The sequence below is a fragment of the Pygocentrus nattereri genome, chromosome 16 (genome assembly GCF_015220715.1).
Source record: "Pygocentrus nattereri isolate fPygNat1 chromosome 16, fPygNat1.pri, whole genome shotgun sequence".
In the NCBI taxonomy this organism is placed as follows: domain Eukaryota; kingdom Metazoa; phylum Chordata; class Actinopteri; order Characiformes; family Serrasalmidae; genus Pygocentrus; species Pygocentrus nattereri.
The window spans coordinates 10,351,443-10,375,568 of NC_051226.1; the positions used below are offsets into that span (position 1 = coordinate 10,351,443).

Below are 24,126 nucleotides of genomic sequence, written 5' to 3' on the forward strand. Positions count from 1 at the left end.
ATACAACACATTCTCCATTCATCTGAAGAACCATTTCACCATGCAAGGAACCATGGAAGCAGGAAATAGCTCTAACCATAGCCTTTACCAAAGAAATTTTGAAGAACCATCTTTTTTAAGAGTGTAGCTGTGTGTAACTTTGCATAATCTAAAGTATAATAAAGTCTAATGCATTACTCTTTCATCAAAAATTCACAATCCAAAAGACAAAATAAAAGTCAAAATAAAAAGTTTATTCCAAAATAAACAGCAAACAGTGGAACTAAATCATTCACACAGCAGTAGGTAAAAAATAAAATAGGTTTAATAAGAAAATAATTCTAATATCTCAGTCAGATGCATTTCCGTCTTCATCCTGAAAAGAAAAAAAAATATTTAAAAGAAATGTTGCATCACATTTCTCTGTAGTGGAATACAACACAATTCATTTTTTGTATTCAGATCACTCTGGACTATTGCAGATTTGCTGCAATTATATTTGCACATTTTAATGCTTTTAAAATAGTCCTGTTAAACAAAAAATAAATGTCTATACATGAAGAAATAAACATCACCAAAAAAAATCTGCAGGTCTACTTACCTTGTGTTCCTGTTTGCCTGTTGCAGTAGCCTCAAAGTCATGAATGGGCAGTGTTGCCATCCAGCTAACCATAGACTTCTCCTGGCCCTCCGTTTCCACTATACTGGGGTATATATGCGCTTCCTTAAAGGCAGCAATAGCATCTTCCTCTTGGGTCCATTCAAGTGTCTCGTGAAGTCCATCTCCTCCAAAACGCTTGTTGTAGCGGTCAAAGTGCACCCTCTCCAGCACTAGACCGAGCCCAGGAGCTTTTGGCACATCAACTTTCTCTTCTCCCAAGCTTCTCTCAATGACCTCCTCTCTTGCATAGCCCTTCACCACAGCAATCACCAGCCCAATCATCTTCCGGATCTGGTGCATCATGAAGCTCTGCCCTCGCACCATAATGACTGTAAACTCGGCTCCTTGCCTGACAAAGGGCTCGCCGCAAGACATCTGCGTGATGTAGCGTTTGGCACTCGGGTCCCGAGGACCCTTCTGTGAGGTAAAGTTGTGGAAGTTGTGGGTGCCTTTGTAGAGGGAAAACAGCCTGTTAACCTTCTGAAGGGTTTCTGTATCCAGGCGGAATGATGTGTCCTCTTGGTCACTGTCTTTTGGAGAGAAGGCCACGGTCGGAAGTGTATAGGAATAGGTCCTGGCGTCACAGTTGTTTTTGGAGTTGAAGCCACCCGTGACTCTCTTATAACCTGCCAGATGATGAGAACATCTGTCTAGTAATCTTGTCACACAAAGATCGAAAAATAGAAACATTGCTTTACAGTTTTACCTAAAACTCTTATCTGTGCTGGGAGATGGGTGTTTATCTTATCCAGAATGTCTTCAATCAGCCACAGCTTTAGAGATACAACCTGGCCTGCTGCAGAAACACCCTGCAAAAAACAACCAGAAGAGATCTATTAGTGCACAAATACTATATTTAAATGTCTGTAGACACCTGCTAACACTTCTTCTGAATATAAGGGCACTAATAGGGAGCCTTCCCCACCTCCACCTTTGATGCAATAACGGCCACTACTCTTTTGAGAAGGATGTTGGAACATTGCTATGATGAGTTGACTACATTCAGCCACAAGACCATTAGTAAGGTTAGCATCTGATGATATTGGATGCTGAGTTCTAGATCACAAACTCATTTCAAAGGTATTTAGTGGTGCTCCAGCCCAGTTCCACTGCTCCGATACAGCCCAATACTGCCATGCTTGGCACTGGGCATGGTGACCTTATGCTCATGTGCAGCAGCTCCAGACCATCTCATTCTACTGCAAATGCTCTTCTATAGAGATTATACCATATAAGCTCTGTATGCACAATTGAACACCACAGTGGGTGCATCTTAAGCAGAATGGCTTTCTGAATACTTTCTGGTCATACAGTAAACAAATATCACACAGTGAATGATGTGACGTCTGTATTTCTTCCTGTGGGGCAGTAGAGTGTTTGAGTAGTTTGAACATGATACACTAATCCAATCCAAATATAGTTTGTCATGTCATATATATATATTTTTTAACACATCTCCTCAGTGATAAAACTCTCATAATCAGATGGCAATAACATTACTGCAGGATAAATGAGTTTCTAGTGGGTGGCATTTTCTATAAATCTGGATATTTGCATCACACATGATCATACAACCAAAGAACACAGAATGGTTTTTGTCCCTTTCATCAGCCTGTAGGACCTCATTTTTCTAATCGACGTTGTCTTCCTCCACCTGCTAATATTTTTCCAGCATAGAGAGGATGGAGACAAAGTTCTAGCACCCAATCGCTCATTTTTAAACTTAGTAGTTCTTAAGAAGAAAAAAAAAACAGATCATTCAATATCAGTATCAGTAAAAAGAGGAATGGTGCCTTTCTAGACAAGCCAACGGCGACTGCCTGCGTAAAGAAAGTGTTTTTTCAAACCCTCACCTTGTCGGTCCTCGCACATCTTTGAAAAGACATCTTTTTCATATCCTCTCCATGGTTCTCTGGGATACACCCCGCTTTGATAAGTGCAGTGACAAGTTCATCTTCTATGGTTTTAAACTGGGAGTTTCCAGGATTTCTCTAAAAAAAAAAAAATAGGAGGAGGATGAACATGAAGCAAGCAATCAAACACACAAACCAATACGGTCACTTTCACCTTTCACCGCTTGCCTGCATTCCGTAATAGCCTTTGCCTGAATACGCCATCAGAAGGACCACCTTCCTCTTGGGAAATCTCTTCTCATCAGCTGTCTGGTCGTCATCTGTTTTCAGCTTCTTGACCTGGTGATCGTTCTCCACAGCAGAGCTGTCTGAGGCTCTTTTCAGCACAGTGATCTGAGGGGGTTTCTGCTCCTCTGCCATCATTCTGCTCCTCACGAAGATGCCACGGAGCTTTTCAAACTGGCAACAACCTACAAGAGAACAGCAAGAAAGAAGAAATAGGACTGAAGTCAACTTTCTGTTCGAATTTTCCCGTTCCACCTTAAACGGTGCGGCTGGTAACATGGAACGCTAGAAATGGTTAAAAGGAACTGCTGCCTCATTTAAGGTGGAACGGGAAAATTGGAAGAAGCAGCTGGGGAACAGAAACCACATTTATCCTCGTAGAAAGAGCGGACTATTTAGTGTAAGTGGAGTATAAACGCAGCAGTTTAAACTCACCTCTGGCCGCGGGAGCCGATTTAAAGCACGGACTGTTTAAGACATGAAGCAGCTGAGGAGGAAACCTCAGCATGTCCTGAGCAGCTCCTGCCTGACTGAACTACCGCTGCTCTCTTATAAACGCCACACGGACCCCGTTCAGGGACACCGTGCACAGGGGCGAGCTTTTCAACGCTGGAGTGATGTTAAAGCAGCGTGTCTCTGAGTTTTAGCTCCTTCTTTCCCGGCCATGAAAACATCCACATGGAGCGGTGAACTCGGAACTCTCGCAAAACATCGCGAGGAAGCGGACAGAGTGGGGTTGCCAGTACTATGTCCAAAAAATCCCCGCATTGCAGTCCCCCTGGGGATTTAAACAGTCAAAGCGGTTTTAGTTTATTATTTTCTCATTTGCACCTTTTTATATATTCATGAAATAATGAGTGACTTAGTGAAAAAAAACGAACACTACAAAAAATGTAAAAAATAAAATGACTAAAAATAAAACAAAAAATGGGGGGGAATAAAAAAAAAAAAAAAAAATATATATATATATATATATATATATATATATATATATATATATATAAAATCACGTGTATATATATATAAAATCACGTATATATATATATATATATATATATATATATATATATATAAAATCACGTATATATATATATATATATATATATATATATATATATATATATACGTGAAGTAAATGATAATACAGAATTTATTGTTTGTCAGATTTTGTGTAATTTATTTATGTATACATAATTTGAATTCATTTTGTTTTAAAAAAAAGTGATTTATTTCTTTAATCTATTTTTTTTAAAGCTGGCAGATGCAGTCCTCCACAGGGAGAAAACAACCACTGAGTGTAGCCATTTGCATTACATTAATAAAGTAAAGAAAAAAACTGAAAGAAAGAAAGAAAGTCATGTTGTCATTTTGTCTTTATTGATAATTACTGTATAATGCCATTGAGGCTCTGGGGGCATGGCCATGCTGAGGGCTGTGCTGGGAGGCTCAGAGGAGGTGTGTGCTCATCCTTCATTAGTTAAAGGCTGTTTTGTATGTTGTTTGTGCTTTATTGTGTCTGGAGGTGATGCTGATGGTAAACACTGACGGCAAAATTTAATCTCAGTGCAGTGAGGTGAGCTAGAACCATCTGGCACATTCAGTACTGTTATTTCTTAACGGTCTGAAGGGGAAAAAACTGAGTTACAATTACAGGTCACATGTTAATGAGGCTATCTACTTAACAAACTGGAGATGCAACAGCGCCAAAACAATATTAATAATATTTAGTAGTAGATCCTGCAGGCTGGCAGCTGAGAGCTGAGATCTTTCAGGATGATTGATACATTAATTTGAACTTAATGTGATGCAGCTCCACTCTTCTACACTGGACCTTATGGATGCATTTATCTCAGAATTCTGGGACAACACCAATTTCTGTGCTATTTTTATGCACATACATCATATGGCCAACAGAATATGGACCCCTGATCATCACACGTACAAGAGCTTATTGGACATGCCTTTCAGTGGGGCTGAGAGCGCTATGCAGACCACTGGAGTTCCTCCACAAGGTACTTATCAAACCATAACTTTATGGACCTCACTGTGTTCATAGAGGCTCAGTCATGCTGGAACAGAAAGAGTCAAATTGCTGCCACAAAGTTGCAACCATATAATTGTCCAAAATGTCTTCATATGCTGTAGCATTAATATTACCATTCACTGGAACTAAGGGGTCGGGTGAAAAACCCTGAAAAAAAGATCCCCAGACCATTATCCCTCCTCCACCAAACTTTACTGCTGGCACTATGCATTCTGGTAGGCATTTTTCTCCTAGCATCAAAAAACTCAAATTTATCCATCAGACTGCCAGATAGTGAGGCTTGATTCATCATTCCAGAGAACGTGTTTCCACTGCTCCAGAGTCAAGTGGTGGCGCACTTTACACCACTCCAGCCGAGGTTTGGCATTTCACATAGTGATCTTAGGTTTGTGAGCAGCCGTTTGGCCATGTAAACCTATTTTGTGAAGCTCCTGGCTTCAGTTCTTGTGTTAATGTTGCTTCCAGAGGCAGTTTGGAACGGTGTATTGAGTGAGGAGACAGAGGATATTTGATTTTTATGTGCTGTGTGCTTCAGTGGTCATCAGCACTGCAGAGTTTGGTGGTCTACTGCTTTGTGGCAGAGCTGCTTGTTCTTAGACACGTCTACTTCATAATAATAGCACTTACCATTGACAGGAGCAGATCTAACAGGACAGAAATTTCATAAAGAGGTGACACCCTATAACAGTGCAAAAGTCAAAGTCGCTGAGCTCTTCGAAACGACCAAATCTGCTGCCAGTGTTTGTCTATGGAGACCTAAGGGCCATGTGGCTTGATTTTACGCACCTTTTAGCAGTGGGAGAGGGAGGCTGAAATGCCTGAATTCTATGATTAGGAGGAGTGTCCACATAATTTTGGCTATATAGGGTATCTATCGCCAATACAGAAAATCTGGTACTAGATCTTCTTGCATTAATATAACAGATTGTACAGCACAGCAGCCCAGTGTCACCACAGGGTCGTTCTGAAATACAAGAAATTCTTCATGAAAAATCAGTTCAAATTAATGGCCAAATCAAAGCATCCTTTGCTGATACGTGCTAAAATTTTAAACATTCTGCTCTAGCACTTTACTTTCAGACATTTTGATAAAACATGCAGTATCTGAATAGGGTGAACAATTTAAAAAAAAAAAAAAAAAAAACACACAAAGGGGACAGATTTTAATAGTCATTTTATTTGTGTTGTACCTTTGAAAGCAAAAAAGTTATATCTGGTATATGGGGATATGGAAATAGTGTGTACAATTCCTTAAGTCACTACAGAGTTGGTACTATAAGAAATTGACTAAGAAATGCTTAACAATAGTCTAGCAACAACTGGGAGACGTAGCAGTTCCTTCTTTGGTGAGGTGAAGGGAATGAAAAGCACATCATGCGTTAGCTCATATATACATGTTTGGCGCAATAACTTAATTTACAATCCTTATTTACAAGTGGTACTAAGAAGAAAACACATCAGCCTCCTGCTACATATACAAGAGCACTGAAGCAAACCTTCACGGTTGCACTGAAAATACACCAGAATGGTGATTAGTGTCACTCATGAATATCAGTATCAAACTCTAGCTGAACCAGTTTATCAGTTCAGTTCAGTGCCGTGGAATCAACGACCTGCCATCTGAGACATGTTCTCTTGGGAAATTTCAGAAAATTCAGATGCAGCATATATAATTTTCAATGGTCTGACTGGTGTTTCCCAGCTCTGGCCCTGGAGCACTTATACCTGCACATCACAGAGCTGTCCTGGCTTCCATATCATCTGAACCAACTCATAAGCTCATTAACATATCCTTACTATGGATCTCCATTCCTGTCAGGAAGAGGAGAAAAAATTGACCTTCTCTGTTTATAAAAGCAGTATGTAAAATTCTGATCATAGTATCATGGAGTAATGACTTGTTTTCTGAAAATATTGACTTTGTACCTCAAATTAACGGCTTACTATCTCAAAAAGGTCACTTAGTATCCCAGAAATTTGACTTAGTATCTCACAAATAATGAGACACTCAAAATAATTCCTATGTTGAAATAATGACTTGTTTTCTTAAAGGTTTGATTTAGAATTGGAAAATAATGACTTTTCTCAAAACTGTGGTTTAGTATCTCAAAATACATTAATAAGCCATTATTATTTTAGTGATTACTGTAAATTCAAGATTTCAGAAAGAAATTTCAACATGGTAAATCACTTCATTTTTCGAAGTATTTAGTCAAACGTTCAAAAACAATTAGTGAACCAAGTCAAAATAGCAATACAATAAATCATAATTTTGAGAAAAACAAAAAAGTAATTATTTCAAATTTTCAAATCAGAAAACAAGCCATTACTTTTACACAGTAAGTCATTATTCAGGCTTTCTAAGTTAAATTTGAGAAATTAAATCAGTATTGTGTCAATATAAGTCAATCATTTCACATACTGCTGCACAAAATGGAAAAGAAAAAACAAACAAACAAAAAAAAAGCTGATCTTTTTGGAGCTGGGGAACACTGGTGTAATTGATCTGATATTACTTAACTTTAGATACTAGTACTAGCTCAAAGATGGTGCATATTTTATGTATAAAATAATTGAAAATAAAGGTCTGAACACAAATCACTGAACAAGTGAAAAATATCTGAAAATCTGCCCAGTGTGCTTGGAATGGTTTTAACAATGGAAAGCAAACAGAGAACACACAGGAATGCCTTGATAAACGTAGAAACACATTTACACAAAAATGGTGAGTCATAACACATGCAACATCTTCAGCTCAATTCACACTGTAACTGGCACCATCAAGCAATAATGCATCACTCTTTCGAAACTAAATCTTCTTACCATTAAAATACGGCATATACTTATCATCTTACACATTTTTGCACACAAGTCAGTCCAAACACAACTACATTTCGCAAAGCTGAAGCCAATACCCATCTCAACTTAGCCCAATATAATCAAACATCAAAACACGAGCATCACTTCATTCGAGTATAAGGAAATCATGAGGAAGAACATAAAATAGCACATGACAAAGGAACAAAAACTTTTTTCAGTGTTTCCATTTTTGCTTTTTTTTCTTGAAAGGCACATTTTCAATACTTTAAATAGCTTAATCTTATATCTGACACACAGAACTACTCAAAAACAGCACACATTAATATATCTAAAGCTTAAAAGCACTCACTGGACACACTCTAAAAAGAAACGTAAGCTGCATTAAAATCCTCCCTCCCTGATGTACAGTACTGATGAGCCCTCATACAGCGCAGTAAACCTATAGAAGGTACTGGTATTAGGCCAAGACTTGCCCTTTTGTTTTCTGGTTCACCACAGGCATTACAAAAAACAAAGCTATGGCTCTTTTTTTAGGAGTGTAATTATTATTTTAAGTCTAAAGAAATTGTCATTTTAAAATCTCACCCAAAAAGTGAATGATTTTATTTCTTTACTTTGGCCTAGCTTCTCAAACAACAGCTGTTTCTATTAAACAGAAGAAACTGCAACCACATAATTTTAAATTATGCAACGGGCTCTTTTCGCTGTGTGTTTGTAGCAGGTTACATTGGCTTACTTCCATTCATACACATGCACTTAAGAAGCGGACACATATACAAATGCATGATTGCCAAACACAACAAAAAAAACACTAAATAAAAGCAAAAAAAACCCCAAAACAACAAAAACAAAAGAGGTGAACAAGAGATGTCCATATATCAGACAACATTTTGTTGTCTGCATGATTTGGAGACAAAGAGGAACTGGACAATATCTCATTAGATTGGTCAACATTCACTAAAGTGCTACACATGGCCTCACTGGTAATAGGAACAAAACAACGACTTAAACTAAACGGGATGGTTTCAGCGGCACAGGCGAAATAATGCTGTCTGTTTGTAGCCTTTGAATGTTTACTAAAACTCCAGGTTATGCACTACCCACTGACCTGGCAGCAACTGCCTACAGAACACAGCCTCATTTTCTGGTCCAAAAACATTCATCCAGTGAGTGTGCCTTCCTCAGTCTGGAAACTGGAATCAGAAAGAAAAAAAGGAAGCAAAAACACAAACTCAAATCAGGATGCTTTTTTAAAATATAAAAGCATTCAATGTGTCTTGAAGTGGCTGGGGAGACACCTGAACAGATTTGTGAAATTGCCTTTCGACAGTTCCAACTCATGACTAAATCAATCCGACTGCTGATGAGGACACAGGTGCAGACCTGTTAACTCACTGTGATTGCACATTCCCATTATAAAGTGAAAATCATGTTTACACAGTGCAGCTTATTGTGTAAGTAGAGAGGAGACAGATCCACAGCCTTTGCAGAGACAATGTGAAGGAATCGGTGAGAGCCTGCTTATCGTGGATGGCTGAAGATGATTGGCCCTTCGGGTGCGCTGGCCTGATATCTGATGCGTGCACGGTGCTGGGGATTGGTTGCCCAAAGCAGGCACAGCTCAGCCACTCTCCATTACAAAGTCCCCAGCTTTACTGCAGGCATCACTTCACGTGCTCAGCCGTGGAGTCTTTATCAGCAACAGCTCAGTCCTCTCAGCCTGCATTTCCAAGCAGTCCCGGAGGTGAAGGCCGGCCAGAGAGGTGGTAGGAGAGCTGGGGGTGTTTCAGAGGAATGTAGGGAACTTGGCAGGCTTAGCAGCAGAACAGCAGAGAACCAAACCAGGGTTCTAAACACACAGGCCAGACTGCAGTGCAGTAAGACGACGCTCAATACACTGCTTACCTGTACAGGCAGAAAAAGATATTGTAGTCAACTGCATTTGGTGTGTATGTGTATTGACTGCTTAGTAGAGTGATATGCAGCTGTACCCAAAAGTTTAGGTGTCCCTGTTCAAGTCACATGTTTTGTTCAGTTACTAAGTGAAAATAAATTAACACATCCTCTACAGAGAACACACTTCTGCACTCTTTACTGCACACTTACTGTTTATTTGCTGAATTTAACTTGATGGAACATAAAATGTGGCCTGTGCAAAATGTTATGGTGGATGACGGCAGATAAACACCATATGTAAGTTTGTTCCCTGTAGATGATGTTGACATTTGTACTTTGACCACTCAAATGTATGCATATAACTTAATATGGTTGTTAATAAACCTTTGCTGAAATTAGAACTGATGATAATCAATTCTAACGTCTCAATAAACTAAACGCCCATTTAAAAAAAAAAATCAAAACAGAATTTTCACAATATTTTAAAATGTACAAATTCTTTTATTGTCTATATACCACTACTGCGTTAACAGTTCATTCAGTCCCATTTGTGTATTCAATGTATTTTTTAAAACTCTAAGACTGGTTGTATGTTTGCCAGTGTCTGCAAGCTGATCCTCTAACAGGTTAATCTGATTTTGTGGTAGTTCTGGCTCAGGCTGAGTACTTTTTGGGTCTAATCTTGCCTCCAACACTACCAGATAGCCAATAAGGATTCACTGGCCGGACAGCTTCACAAATTCGTATGATGTGTAGTTAAGATTTTGGAAGCGCGTACATTGTGGCCACTGTAAGCCTCTGTGAGCCAGTCTTACTCATGAACCCTTTTTCTGTGTCTTAATGCAGATACTGTTGCGGAGAAGTATAAAGGATAAGGAGGTGTATGGTCAAACTCACATTTGCTGATATTGAGGATATCAGCCTGCTCTGTGAGGAGCAGAGACAGACCCTCCATCAGCAGCAGGGCCTTATGATAGCGCTGCACTGAAGCCTCACCCTGGTGGAACATCTCATCCAGCGCTGCAGCCTGCACCTATATACACACACAGAAGCCAATTTAAATCACAACACATCCTGCTTGTATTATCAGCTTCTGTTAGTGAAATCAACAGATCTTGGCCTTCTGGTGAGAAATGCATGCTTTGCCTGTCCATCATTACACAGAGCCACGGTGATCTGTGAGTCACAGTTTCCTCATACCATTTGCACAGTGTGGCTGAATATGAGCCTCTCTGCAGTGATGCTGTTGATGTGGTCCATCAGACGATGCTTGCGGGAAAAGAACCGCTCCAGACGTGCACTCAGAGAGCGGCATGACATCACACTCGACTTGTACAGGTCATTCAGTCTCCTGACCACTGGAAGATACAAGATTGAACCACCTCTTCAGTTAGAAACATTATAATACACAAATCAATAACAAACATCTCTTGATCTAAAATAATGTTTCGTTTTTATAATAATTTGTACAAAATGATCATTTTTTTTTAGTCTGTTGAATGTATTTTAGTTTGATATCCATATAAATTTAATCAAGGGGCTTGATTAATGACATGTTGTATTGTCACACTTCTAGTGGTTATTACTGAAAAAAGGTGAATCCAAAGTAGATAACAACTTCAGGATGATGGAAGACCATTTCAATGAGAAAAATCAACTATGAAATTCAACAATGTGGTCTGCTGACCTTGCTTGACAGTAGTGGAGGGATACAGTTTGCCCTGTTTGATGCCTTCCATTGCTGAGTGCAGGGAGGACGACAGGAGCTCTGCAGTCTTCATATACAGCACCAACTGCTCAGCATAACTGCAACACACACACACACACACACACACACACACACACACACACACTTTAGCACTACTGAAATGCAATCACAAACTCATAAATAAACTAAAAACTCAATAACAACTTCACAGCTACCACATCATTTATAAAATCATCCTGTGTACAGAATGAAGAGCTTCATGCAGAAAAACCTGGAGGGTTAAGATGCAGGATGCAGCGTGTATGTGTGTTGATTTCCGGACTCTCACCTCCACTCTCGGCTCAGAGAGCTGATCTGGTCGGCCACCATGCTCTGCTGCTCGTGCAGGCAGGTGGACGCCGGCTCTATCCGCTCAGCCTCCCCACCCCTCGCCGCCGCCACCTCCACCATACAGCGCGCAAAGTCCAGCGTGAAGCGAAGCCTGCACAGTGTCTCTGTGTGCTCTTGCTGTAGAAAGATCCACCACACAGACAAAATGCTCAACACAAACCAACATGATCACATACAGCAGTGCACATTAGGGCTCTGCTAGTAACACAACTTTCATGCAGTGCAGCAGAACCGGAGAACGTGGGCGTGACTCTGTAGACAGATTAACCAGCTGTGTGTCAGATATTTCTCAGTGGATGTTGCAAAATCTTTCTACAATTAAATCATGAAAAAACTGAATTACTGATCATTAGTACAGAAACTCGAGAAAAATAATTTTTGAGAAACTTGGTTCTTGAGCTTTATATACCAAACCTGAAGTACGAAACCTGGGTGTGATCTTAATACTCTGAGCTCTGTTCTGCCTCGCATGTAAACACGGGTCACTAAAGTAGCCTTTTATCACTTAAGGAATATCACTAAATTTTGGCCTTTTCTATCTCAGAGCAATGCAGAGAAACTTGTTCATGCATTTGTTACAAGCAGACTTGACAACTGTAATGCTCTTCTTACTGGACTTCCTACGAAAACTATACATCCCTTACAACTTGTACAAAACGCAGCAGCTCATCCTAACAAAAACACAGAGAGATCACATCACTCCTGTTTTGAAGAAACTGCACTGGCTGCCTGTATCATTCAGGATAGATTTCAAGGCTCTGCTACTTGTCTTTAAAGCTCAAAACAACCATAAAGCATCTGCTTACAACACAGAATGTCTGTCTGTTTATGTTCCAGCATGTAATATAAGATCTGCAGATAGTGGCCTTTAACAGATAGCCTCTATAAAATACAGAACACACGGAGAGGCCTCTTTCAGTTATTATGCATCTAAACCATGGAACTCAGTTCCACCTTTCATCAGACAGTCAAGCTCAGCGCTCACTTTTAAGAAGCATCTAAAAACGTCTCTCCTTAAACTAGCATTTACCTAAAACTGTCTTGTGGTGTTCATCTTAATCTTGTAATTTAATCTTCATTTTCGTCTGATTCTAATTAAATACTAATTATCTCTTCTATAACTATGTTTTATCCCCTCTCTGTAAAGCACTTTGTGCTGCCACTGGCATGAAAAGTGCTATATAAATAAAATTATTATTATTATTTATGATTATTTATGTTTATTTGTTTATGTTTTATAACAACAACAATACTATTACTATACTAATTATTATTATTATTACTATTATTGTATTTAAACCAAATATTTCTGAGCTGAGAATCCGTGGCCTCACCATCACGTCACAATCATCAAAATCCTGTAATGTTTTAAATGACATTTATTCTTTTTTAACACGATTTTACAACATTTTTACAATAGATTGTGAGAACATTTCATGATGGTCTGACAGAAATGCTCCAAAATTACCCAAGAAAAACAATCTACTGGCACCAATAAACAATACAGTACAGTCTTGATATTTGATCTCAAGTTTTGAAATATGATGAATTCTAGATATTTATTATATAATAATTCTTGATGCTATACAGCTTTCTCTGTTCATCACCCTGGACACAGCAAATTTGTTAGTTTTTTTTATTTTTTATTTACAGCTTCCTAGTGCCTTACTAATTATATGAAAGCTGTGAAATTGAGCAGGACAAGCATATTAGAGTCCTTTAAGGTAACACCCAAAATGTTTATATTTATCTATACGAGTCTTCTTGTGGTTTAGCACAAATTAACAAGCAGTATTTTTTGACCAGTGGTTTATGATCTTTGCCGTCAAAAGAGCATAAGCCACGGTTACTCAGTTAACCAACATCACGCACAGGACATGTCTATTCACCAAATTAACAGACACACATATACAAACCTCCATTAGTGTCTCTTCTGGGAGCTCAGGGGCCTCAAAGGTTATAGCTCCCTCTAGGTTGGCAGAGATGGGGTCAGTGAGACCATAACGGGGACTCTCATAGCCGTCCAAGCACATTCCTGAATGGGGGTAACGGCTAGTGAGGGACCCAACGGGGCTAATGGAGCTTGAAGAGCCTGCTGAGAGATCACAAAAAAAAAAAAAAAAAAAATCACTCTAGGACTTCAACAACAGGCAAAAATGCTGCTCTTCTAATCTGCTTACTGACAACATCAGGCAGACAGAAAGCAGAAAATGACACAGACCAGCAGTATTTCACCACGGCCATATTAATAAGTGGTATTTTGCCTAAGTCAAGTGTTCTGGGATCTCGAAAGCAGCAATCTCGAGTATCCACAGAAATGCACTACAACACAAGTGATTCAGTGTCTCAGTGTGTCCTCTTTAATTCTGCGGTTCACCTGTGCACCATCAGATCATAAGAAAATAAAATGAGGAAAAAATTAGAAAGAAAAAGCAAATTAAATAAGGTCATAAAATCAGTTGTGTTTAAAATTGAACAAACTAATAAATAAAACACTCAAAAAAGGCAAAACCTAATTGAAAACTAAAATAAAATAAAAAAAAGTTTTGCAATATTCAGCAACTGACTTACTACCTGAAGATCTAATTTTGAATACTATTGACCTTCTCACATTAAAATGTAAAACATTTAAAATAAATCTACTACCAATTATGTACAATTATGTATGCAAAAGTTTGAACACCCCTGTTCATATTACTATGTTATACAACATCCTCCAACATGTAATATCCATTTTCGATTCCCATGCACATGGGACTGAAATGCATAAAAGACTGCAGAAAAATAATATTGTGAATCAGCAAGACCTGACCTGAGTTAAAAAGGGGTTTAAAGAACCTTGGCCTCACCTGAGAACTTCCTGGAGCGAGATGTCTGTGGTGGGGTGCTTCCGCTGGGAGGTGAGCCCACAGTGAACACCACGCGTGCTGGACTGCCTGAGCCTACCACCATGGTACCACCACCAGAAGGCGCTGTGAAGCAAAAACATTTACACAAGAGAAAATTATAGCGAGGACAGAAGACGCTTTCAGCAACAAAGGCAATAATTACAGCAATGACCATTTTTATTAGCATACTACATTTTCATTTAGAATTCTGGTTTTCATTGTAATTTATAGGACCCATATCAAGGAAGATCAAATTTCCAAGATCAAAGGAGTTGGAGTAATAACAGAAACACTGTCAGTTTCAAGACAAACCTTTCACTTCCCATTCCATACAGTCCGTACATGGAAACCATGTTATGAGAACCAACTCATTTACATACATCTACCTATTCAGCCTACAGTAGTTTAGCATCACTCATTCATATTGAAGTTCTAACAAATGTTTCCGCTCCAAGTGCTTTTTGAAGGCTTAAAGGTGCCGTAACAAAAACAGTGTGAGTGATAAAAGTGATAAACAGAGTTTGGGAACTGGTCATGTAAAAACATTATAAGTGGAAAGTAGGGTATAAAATAGGTTATGGGCCTTTAATCTAAGAACTCCATTAAGCAACATGAATTGAAGAAATATTTAAGAAAATAAATTTATATGAAAAAAGCAAAACTTCACATACACATATACCCTGAACTCTACCCTTAAACAATGGCAACCTTTTCTTTTATGGGCATATATTGAACATTAAATCTCGCTGATAGATGATGCTGATCTAAAATTCCAATATCAGTTTCTATTAGATGCAGATTATCATGTGTGACATTTTTGTCCTACTTTCTACAGGACAAGTATACATTCTGTCTGCGTGAAATGCTCGTTGACCTACTTAGATAACTCTACAGTTTATGAGACCATCAAACTTTTTAAGTCATAAAATCTGCTGCTGCCATGTGGAACTTCTGAGAAACAACAAGTACAATAAATAATGAGGCAAATGTCAAGTGTTTATCTCCAGCAGTGTGCCTTGTGTAATCTTGGCAGAGGTTAAGAAGGGCTCAACCAAAGACAATTGCTTTACTGATGAAACAGACTCCTCATAAGACTATATTGACCTTCTCAATCATTAATCTCATACTGACTCAACCAGATATAAAAACACACGTCACTCACTCCACTATAGCGAGATGTTCATCTTATCTTGTTTACAACACAAACCAATCAAAATCATGTGTTATAGTCTTTGCTAGAGCTGTTCTCACTAACAGTTCATTTGAATAAGGGTATGTTTATATCATTGTGAGGGAGAATCAAAAAGAGAGAGCAAGGAGTTAACCTGTTATATCTATGCCTCTGTCAGCACTGAGGTTCTCCGTGCTTCCTCTATCTCCCAGCTGTCCCCCAAACGCTGCCATCAGCAGCATGTCCGACAGGCGGCCAGCGCTCTGGGACCTGAAGGAACAACAGTGGTGTCCAGTGAGCATGTGAAAGAGTGATGAGAAAAACACAAGTAATTAAATAGTAACTGCGTGAAGAAGGAGGAGGGTGTGACTCTTGTACATCATCTTGTGATTTCTTTTCACAGAAAATGCCTAACAAAAGTTCTCTCCTCTCACAGCCCATACCTGCCAAAAGCCTTGGCTTCCTCAGGCTGGCAGGCAGCAGACAGGCCCGCCTCTCCCTGGGATGGCCTGCTGGCAGATGATGGGAAAACTAAGCCCTGCTGGGTCAAAAAAGTGACCATGTTGGGGGAACTGGGTGGCTTTGGGAACTCAAATGGGGGCATAGCCTGAGAAGAAAAACAAGAAAAGAATTAAATGCTTAGGTCTTGACAGTTTATTTACTTTGGGTGTAGCCCCAAGTCAACTCACTACTATTTATGTGGTGCCTTTAGTACTTCAAGAGGCAGTTTTTCATAATATAAAAAAGCAAAAAAGCAACATACTATCAACAGACAACATTCACCGCATCCATCAAATATGAGTTATTAATTTTTCAGGATCAGGAATAAAGCACAAAATGTTTTAACAAAAAATTACAGAGACGCCTCAACAACTAAGCATAATATAAACATTTTTGTGGGTCCCCAATGACCCTTTGATTTTATTACAGCTTCTGTTCTTTTCAGGAGGCTTCTTTTCAGTTTCAGAGTAATCTGCAGCGATACCTTTCCATGCTTCTTGTAAACACCTCTGAAGTCTTAGAAGTTGCATTTTATTGCGTCTCACAATCAAAGCAATGCCAATTACAAATTTAAACTCATCAGTCCATAAATCCTCAAATATCAAATGCAAATTCTGATGCAATTTTTTGTTGTCCATTTTCTCCTCTTAGTAATATTTGCCAGCTACACATCCTTTCAGACCCAAAGTGTTGAGTCCTGACACAGTGGAAGGATGGACAGAAAAACCTGTGGATCAGATCTGAAGCAATAGTGGAGCTTGATTTTCTCCTCTCTCTTAAAGTTGAATGCTCTGTTAAACGTACTGTTTATCTGATGGGGACAGTTTTCATGGCCTACCAGGTCTTGCAAAGTTGTTAGGACTTTCATTTTCTATATATCCTTTAATCATTCGTTAAGTTTGTGAAATTCCTGTTTGTCACCTACTTTCTGTTGACATTCTCAGTGTCTTTTATCTAATCTCATCAGAAAGATCTCCTGTAGCTATTTGAGAAGCATGTGAGAAAGAAATATGCAAGGCAGCTACAGTGAGTCTGGGTAGCTGCTTGTGTGAATGTCAGTGTCTCTTTGAAGGGAAACATAAGGTCAGTGACTCTTTTGGGAACCTTTGTTATTTTCTTTTTTTTTTCCTGCTTTTTTCTGGCCTCTGACTTTTGGTCAGTAGTGTATATTTAAGGAAAACATATGTAAAATGCAAAAATAACTAAGATTTACAGATTTGTAAAACTGTTAATTAAAAGCTAACCTAAAAACATTTAAAAAATAGGTTTAGCCTAGATATAATTATTACAGTGTCTGAATTTTAAAGTTTAACTGGTTGATTGTGACTTTCTCCTTATGTTTTTATTTATATTTATTTATTTTTGTAGCTGTAGATCATTTTAATTAAAAAAAAAACCAAAAAAAAACAAAACACACCCATACACACAAACAAGTGCCACATACTCTTGATGGGGATCCAAGGATGGTAGGCAGAGGGCTACGCTGCATCAGCTCACTGAGTCTAGGAGAGGAATGCAGAGGCCTGAGGGCCACCATGCCCCCTTGAGGGGCCACCACAGGGTCCGAGTGCTGCTTCCTGATAGTCTGCCTGCCACCACCAGTAGCCTCCAGCAGACAGGGGGCACTGTGTAGGCGCGAACCCAGCCCCTGCTGCTGCTGCGGACGGGCCTTGGCCTCTGGAATCTGGAAAGCTGGAGCAAATAGAGCAGAGAAAGGTCCTGGGTGAACTGTGCTGACGTAAATAACAGCATGACACAGACCAGAGGGCAGATAAATTATAAAACAACAGGCCGGGGGAGCTGCGGGCACTGTGGACCTTCTGTTTATGCTCAGCAATGCAGACTACAAATAAAAATATGGTGACAGAGCAAGCAGGCATTCAGAATACAGTGTAACTGCAGAGATGCAATGTCGCATCCCGGCTTGTCTCAGCAAGATGTTAACATTCATAACAGAAGCTCCAAAACAACACTGGCTAGAACTGTGACAGATCTGAAAATGTTGCACAAACTACGTGTAACTCTTTAAACACTGTCAAAATACAATACTCTGTATAAAACAACAATCGGGGTGGGCAATATGACAAAACGTTGTGATACATTACACAGTGATCTGAACACTGAATAACTGCAGGCATTATTAAAAAAAGACTAATTACAGAGATTCTGTAAACAGCAACAAAATTAACAAACAGCTGGGATGTCACCCCACTGTCCTAAAGGAGAATTCCACAACTGTCTCCATTTGTCTCCTGGGTTTTTATATGTAATACTGATATTGGTAAAATAGTGATAAATCAAAAAAAATCATTTTTGGCGTACTATTTTGTCTTGCAACACCCTGCACCTACCTCCCCGCCATATATGCATTTGAAAAATATATTTCAGGCCAAAATTTTCTCAAAATTATTGCAAAACAATGTTTTCAGGGATCAGGCAGGGCATTCGTAACCATTTAATATAACATCTTGTCAGGTAGTTTTAGAGGTGCAACACTTGAGATGTCTGGTTCCTATCACCAACACTGTGAACGATTCTGACTTAAGTTTCTCTAGAACTGCCCTTTTTCATGTGAACCCACTCTAAATGGCATTGTTTACATCTTAACCATGCATTTACGCTGAAAGTTTTAATTGGTGGAATTCTTCTTTAACTGCTATTTAGCTGGGATTAGTTTTACAGGGGAAGGTGCAGTAATTATTACCGGTGTTTCTCAGGGATTGTGGTAGTGAATCCAAATGTCACTAATTGTTTACTAACTACACACTCTTGTGTCACTAAAGATTCTGTCCGATTTTAACAATTACAAAATAAACCATAAAATAACTCCAGGTTGCATTAATCCAAGTGAAGAAATATTCTATCATGTACTGTGGAGAACAAGTTCTGGCATTTTTTCACAAATATGGAGGCACTCAAAGCATTGATTCGTATTCTCTGTTTCCCAAACTAAGTGATATGTATTGTCATACCTCCAGCGTAGCGCTCTGAATATAAAAAGTTTTAATAAGCGCATACTTACTGTAAATTCGCAAGCTAATGACAATGCTAATGAGGCACTGCTCTTACTTAAGACTGCTAGACAGATGGCGAGGGTCAAATAAATTGCAATTTAATTGGATTTTTGGACGTTTTCTACTTGTGAGCAGCTGAATGTATTGCATATGGAACTTTTTCTGGTGTGATGACAATGTGGAAATCGTGAAGCCACTCCTACGTCTGTAATTTATACAGCAAATCAATTATACACATTACTGACATGTAATTCTTGATAGAATAGCACTGTCTCCAACCTGTATGTAAGGATAATGCCATCCAAATAATACTCAATACTAAACTGTTTATTTCTGTGTTGAATTAAAGATTTTTTAATGAGGCAGTGCTGTTTTACACCCTAGAAATGTAAGGGGTTAATTAATGTTGTGCCCACATTTAACAATAAACCTCTATTGTCATAAAGGAAAACCACTGGTATACAGAAGGCACCAAAATTATATCTGTAAACCTTCTCACTTCAGTCCCAAGGGAACACTCGCTATTCCTCATGTTTACTCTGTTCCACTTACAGCACACCTGAACCCAGTGTTCTGCACTCGAGTGTAACTTGATTACATAATTATGTGGAACAGCTGGGAGTCCTTGGGGACTGCATTTAAAGCAACTCATTCATATAATCTAAAACCACTTAGCTAACACCTAGTTCAAAACACTACAACTGGGGTTGCCTTAACTAAAGTGTGTGCCTGCAGAGAGGACATGGAGGGAGGGCGTTCTCACCTCCACCCCAAGAGCCCCTGTGGCCTGTCTCTGTGCCCTGCAGGCCAGCCTGGCCTGGCAGCTCAGGGATGGTGCCCACTTTTGAGACAAAGAGGAGAGGAAAGTTGTTTAAGAAACACAGTCTAAATCAACAGATACAGTGCTGACTAGAGATGGGCATATTACCATTTTCGCTATTCAAATGTCTCCTTTTCTAAAATAATAATATTCAAATATCCTAATAAAATTTATTTATTGAGGGAAGCTAGCATAAAAGGGTAATAGGTATCTGATCATTTGGTACATATAGTGACATGGTACAGGTGTATATTCGATTACCAGTTGACTAAGAGTTGATTTGCAGAATAATCATTTTCACAGCTTATACTGTATACATCTGTCATCTTTTTATATGAAATATTTCCATATATATAGCTCTGCTTACAAGCTGCCATTTCCCTTAGCATAACGTCTGTTTCTTGAGTCCTAACATTTTCCAAATATTTTATTAAAACTATGAAAACCACACTCATTCTTTTTTTTTTTCATTCTTTATTTAAATTCCAAACGACACACACCTCATTCCAAACAAATACAAAATGTGTTTGGATACCCATTTAGTCAAGTAACCATGCCCATCCCTAGCTGTGAGAGTTGATTACAATAGTATAATACAGTGCTCACCTTGTGGGGAGAGCTGGAAGGGTCTGGAGCCCCCCATAGACAGTCTGCGGGACGGGAGGCCTCCTTGGTGAGGGGGAGAGGGGCCTGTCCTGCCACAACCCAGAGGACTGCCACTGTTGCACCGCCGCATTGGGCCGCATCTACATTATATACACACATCAGTAAAGCCCCCGAAACATTTAAACCACATAATATAAATCACATAATATCATATAATTCTCTCGTGGGCTGGAGGTTAGAGAACCGGCCCTGTGAGCTGACAGTCTGTGACTGAGGTGTCCTAGAGCAAGACACCTAACCCCCAACTGCTCCCTGGCCACTGCAGATAGGGCTGCCCACCGCTGTGGGCAAGTGTGCTACTCTAAGTGTGTGAACTCACTAGTGTGTATGTGGTGTTTCACTTCACAGATGGGTTAAATGCGGAGGTGAAATTTCCCCATTGTTGAACTAATAAGGGTCACTTAATCTTATCATATGTTGAAATGGAAGACAATGCAATATTGTGTTCTGAATGGTTGTTGTCAATAATATGAAAACAACTTCGTGGCAAATTCATGCCAGCACCATACAACTTCATAGGGTGATTTTTTAATGCCATTTTTAGGGATGCACCAAAATATGAATCTTAGGCCAAAGCTGATATCTGATATTTTTCACGTATAGTGGGGTCCAAAAGCCTGAGACCACTAGAGATAGTTCTAGTTCCAGACTTCTATTTTGTATTTTTTTCTAATGTAAAACAAAAGTTGTTATTAAAGTTACATTATAAGCATAACAGTTTGGATAAGTGTTTATCTTTGAAATCATTGATATATGTGAATTCCAGAGTTTAATATTCATTTTGATTTAATGATAGCATGTACTCCACAAGCTTGTGTAATTTCTGAGGAGTACATCAAACCCACCTGAGAGTCTGAACATATGCTTCAGTGGAAGTGATGAACGTTTTTTTACAAGGCCTTAACATGATGTAATTTATAAATTTGCTTAAATTGGAACAGTGACCTAGAAATATTGACCTGTCGTTTATTGCCAGGATTAAAATGAAAAAGAAAGAAAAGAAAAAAAAAAACACAAAACTAATATATACACACACACACACACACACACACACACACACACACACACACACATATATATACATACACACACACACACACACACACACACACACACACACACACACATATATATATATATATATATATAGCTCAAATAAATAAACAGCTGTGAAATAGATTGTCAATCAGTGTTGCTTCCTAAGTGGACAGTTTGATTTCACAGAAGTTTGATGTACTTGGAGTTATATTGTGTTGTTTAAGTGTTCCCTTTATTTTTATTATATATATACACACACACTGCGGAGGTCATACAGGGACGTGGAGGCCACACACAATACTGAGCCTCATTTTGACTTGTTTTAAGGACATTACATCAAAGTTGGATCAGCCTGTCGTGTGTTTTTACACTTTAATTTTGTGTGTGACTCCAAATCCAGGCCTCCATTGGTTAATAAATTTGATTTCCATTGAGGATTTTTGTGTGATTTTGTTGTCAGCACATTCAACTTTGTACAGAACAAAGTATTCAATGAGAATATTTCATTCATTCAGTTCTAGGATGTGTTATTTGAGTGTTCTCTATATTTTTTTGAGCAGTGTAAAGTTCTTTACTTCTGGAGTAAAATAAACACTTCATCAAATAGCGGTAAAACAAACATTTGTCTGATGCTGATCAGCTTTCTTAAGCAAGATACTGACATTTTAACATTTATGGTATTTGGCTGACACTCTTATCCAGACCGACATACAATTTGCAAATCAATTTACACAGGTGAAGGTGTTGTTAGGAATCTTGCCCAAGATACTATTGGTATAGTGTAGGGTGCTTGTCCAGGTGGGGATTGAACCTCAGTCTACAGCGTAGAAGGCAGAGGTGTTATCCACTACACTACACCAGCCATACTGCTGTAATCTTAAAATATTCTTTTAAATTTTAACTTTTTCTGCTGTAGCTCTTCAGCAATGAGATTTAAGTTATAACAACATTAATATTCAGAATGACTCTTATTTGAAGTGGCGATCAAATCTTGAGGAGATAATAGAAACAGATAATTACAGAGTGCTATTTTTATGTAATGCATTTTTCTGAATACAACACATGAAGCTCTCTGGTGTCAAGTTTAGTCTACAGTGTATAAGCTATTCTTTAATAAAATACAACAACTATTAACAGGACAAATGATTCTAAGCCTTGGAAGAGTTTAAGCATGTTCAGCATGAGACAAGCATGAGACACTACGAGTCAAGGACTTTGATAGACCACATTTGTAGGGGAAGTTACGCAGTCAAAATGTGTGTGGTGTGAAGAAATCAGAGTGAAAGTGTGTGTGCATGCACACGTGCAAATGTGTGTGTACTAACCGTGGGGAGCTGTCCTGGCTGGGAGAGTGCAGGTTCTGCTCCATTCGCTGGTAGTTGTGAATCTGAGTGGGCACTGGAATGGGTACAGACTGACCATAGTTGCCATAGTTACTCACAGAGTACTCAGTGGGCCTGCTGAGAAGAAGAAAGGGGGAAACGAGAGATGAGGATGATATCAAGTGGACAGAGATGAAATAGAAAGAGCACAGAGGAACATACAGTACTGTCCAAAGGTCCAAGACTACCTGCTATTTAAATTTGCTTTCAAAACAGCCTTTAAGAATAAGTTATTTTGCTGAGGTCTGGACTTTGGGGTGGCCAGTGAATTGGTCTGAAAACAGCAGCAGCTTGTTTGATTCTGCAAATTTACTTTTTCCCCAACTATTACCTTTTTCTTAGTAAGGGCTGCTTGTCAGCTACACATCCTCTCAGCACTCAGCAAAGTTATCTGTTGACAGCGGAAGGATGGACACAAACATCTGTGGATATTTTCAGATCTGAAGTAAGAGTGGACCTTGATTTTCTCCTCTCTCTCAAAGATGAAAGCTTTAAGTGCTGTTTATCTGATGGTGACAGGTTTGGTGGTCTACCAGGTCTTGTACAGTTGTTAGGAGTCTTATTTTCTCAATATTTTTAAAAATGTTTTTGCAGTTTTTTCCTTTTTCTTCATTTTTCTCTATCTTATCTATTTTTCTCAGAAGAAAAGATACTCAAAGGCCATTTTAACTGGAAATTAAACAAATGAAGGGCATTTAGGGCCTACATTGCTTTAATTTTAATGTTTTGTCAATTATACTGCCCTAGAAAACTTTCAGGAGATAAGAAACACTATTAAAAGGAAGAACATTGCTTTCATTAGATTTCCAGTGAGCACAGAGTGGCAGAATCCAGCAGTGCCGTTGTGAGCTTTACAGCCAGCATTAAACAAATTGCTGGTGGATGTTGCCCACTGTTAGTGACCAGAGACCAATTTCACCGTTTCTCTTAAAGTGGTTAATGTTAGAATTTGGGCTGAATAGCCTGTGCATTATTTGAAGGAACACACTAAACCTGAACATCCTAAATTA

At 38.8% G+C, this 24,126-nt stretch overlaps 2 protein-coding genes across 7 annotated transcripts in view; both read right to left on the reverse strand.

Annotated features, from left to right (window-relative positions):
• Positions 1 to 212: 212 nt before the first annotated feature.
• pus1 (pseudouridine synthase 1) lies at positions 213 to 3,491 on the reverse strand. The gene is made up of 6 exons (XM_017713545.1): positions 3,214 to 3,491; positions 2,722 to 2,963; positions 2,494 to 2,631; positions 1,347 to 1,449; positions 581 to 1,266; positions 213 to 355 (listed from the first exon to the last, which is right to left on the reverse strand). The coding sequence occupies exons 1-6, from the start codon at positions 3,284 to 3,286 to the stop codon at positions 329 to 331; spliced, it is 1,269 nt and encodes a 422-aa protein (XP_017569034.1). The 5' UTR covers positions 3,287 to 3,491; the 3' UTR covers positions 213 to 328.
• A 2,488-nt stretch (positions 3,492 to 5,979) lies between these two features.
• ulk1b (unc-51 like autophagy activating kinase 1) overlaps positions 5,980 to 24,126 on the reverse strand; it is a 37,716-nt gene continuing 19,569 nt past the window's right edge. The window contains exons 16-28 of one of the 6 annotated variants that reach the window (XM_017714859.2): positions 23,060 to 23,191; positions 20,637 to 20,776; positions 19,974 to 20,051; positions 17,641 to 17,888; positions 16,139 to 16,302; positions 15,850 to 15,965; positions 14,486 to 14,608; positions 13,553 to 13,731; positions 11,575 to 11,753; positions 11,226 to 11,344; positions 10,739 to 10,896; positions 10,436 to 10,571; positions 5,980 to 9,547 (exon numbers count right to left, since the gene is read on the reverse strand). In XM_017714859.2, coding sequence (XP_017570348.1) covers positions 9,492 to 9,547; positions 10,436 to 10,571; positions 10,739 to 10,896; positions 11,226 to 11,344; positions 11,575 to 11,753; positions 13,553 to 13,731; positions 14,486 to 14,608; positions 15,850 to 15,965; positions 16,139 to 16,302; positions 17,641 to 17,888; positions 19,974 to 20,051; positions 20,637 to 20,776; positions 23,060 to 23,191 — 1,828 coding nt within the window. In that variant the 3' untranslated portion in view covers positions 5,980 to 9,491. Of the gene's footprint in view, positions 9,548 to 10,435; positions 10,572 to 10,738; positions 10,897 to 11,225; positions 11,345 to 11,574; positions 11,754 to 13,552; positions 13,732 to 14,485; positions 14,609 to 15,849; positions 15,966 to 16,138; positions 16,303 to 17,640; positions 17,889 to 19,973; positions 20,052 to 20,636; positions 20,777 to 23,059; positions 23,195 to 24,126 lie in introns of all 6 variants that reach the window. The other 5 variants (XM_017714867.2, XM_017714849.2, XM_037545993.1 and 2 more) reach the window with 5 other exon arrangements.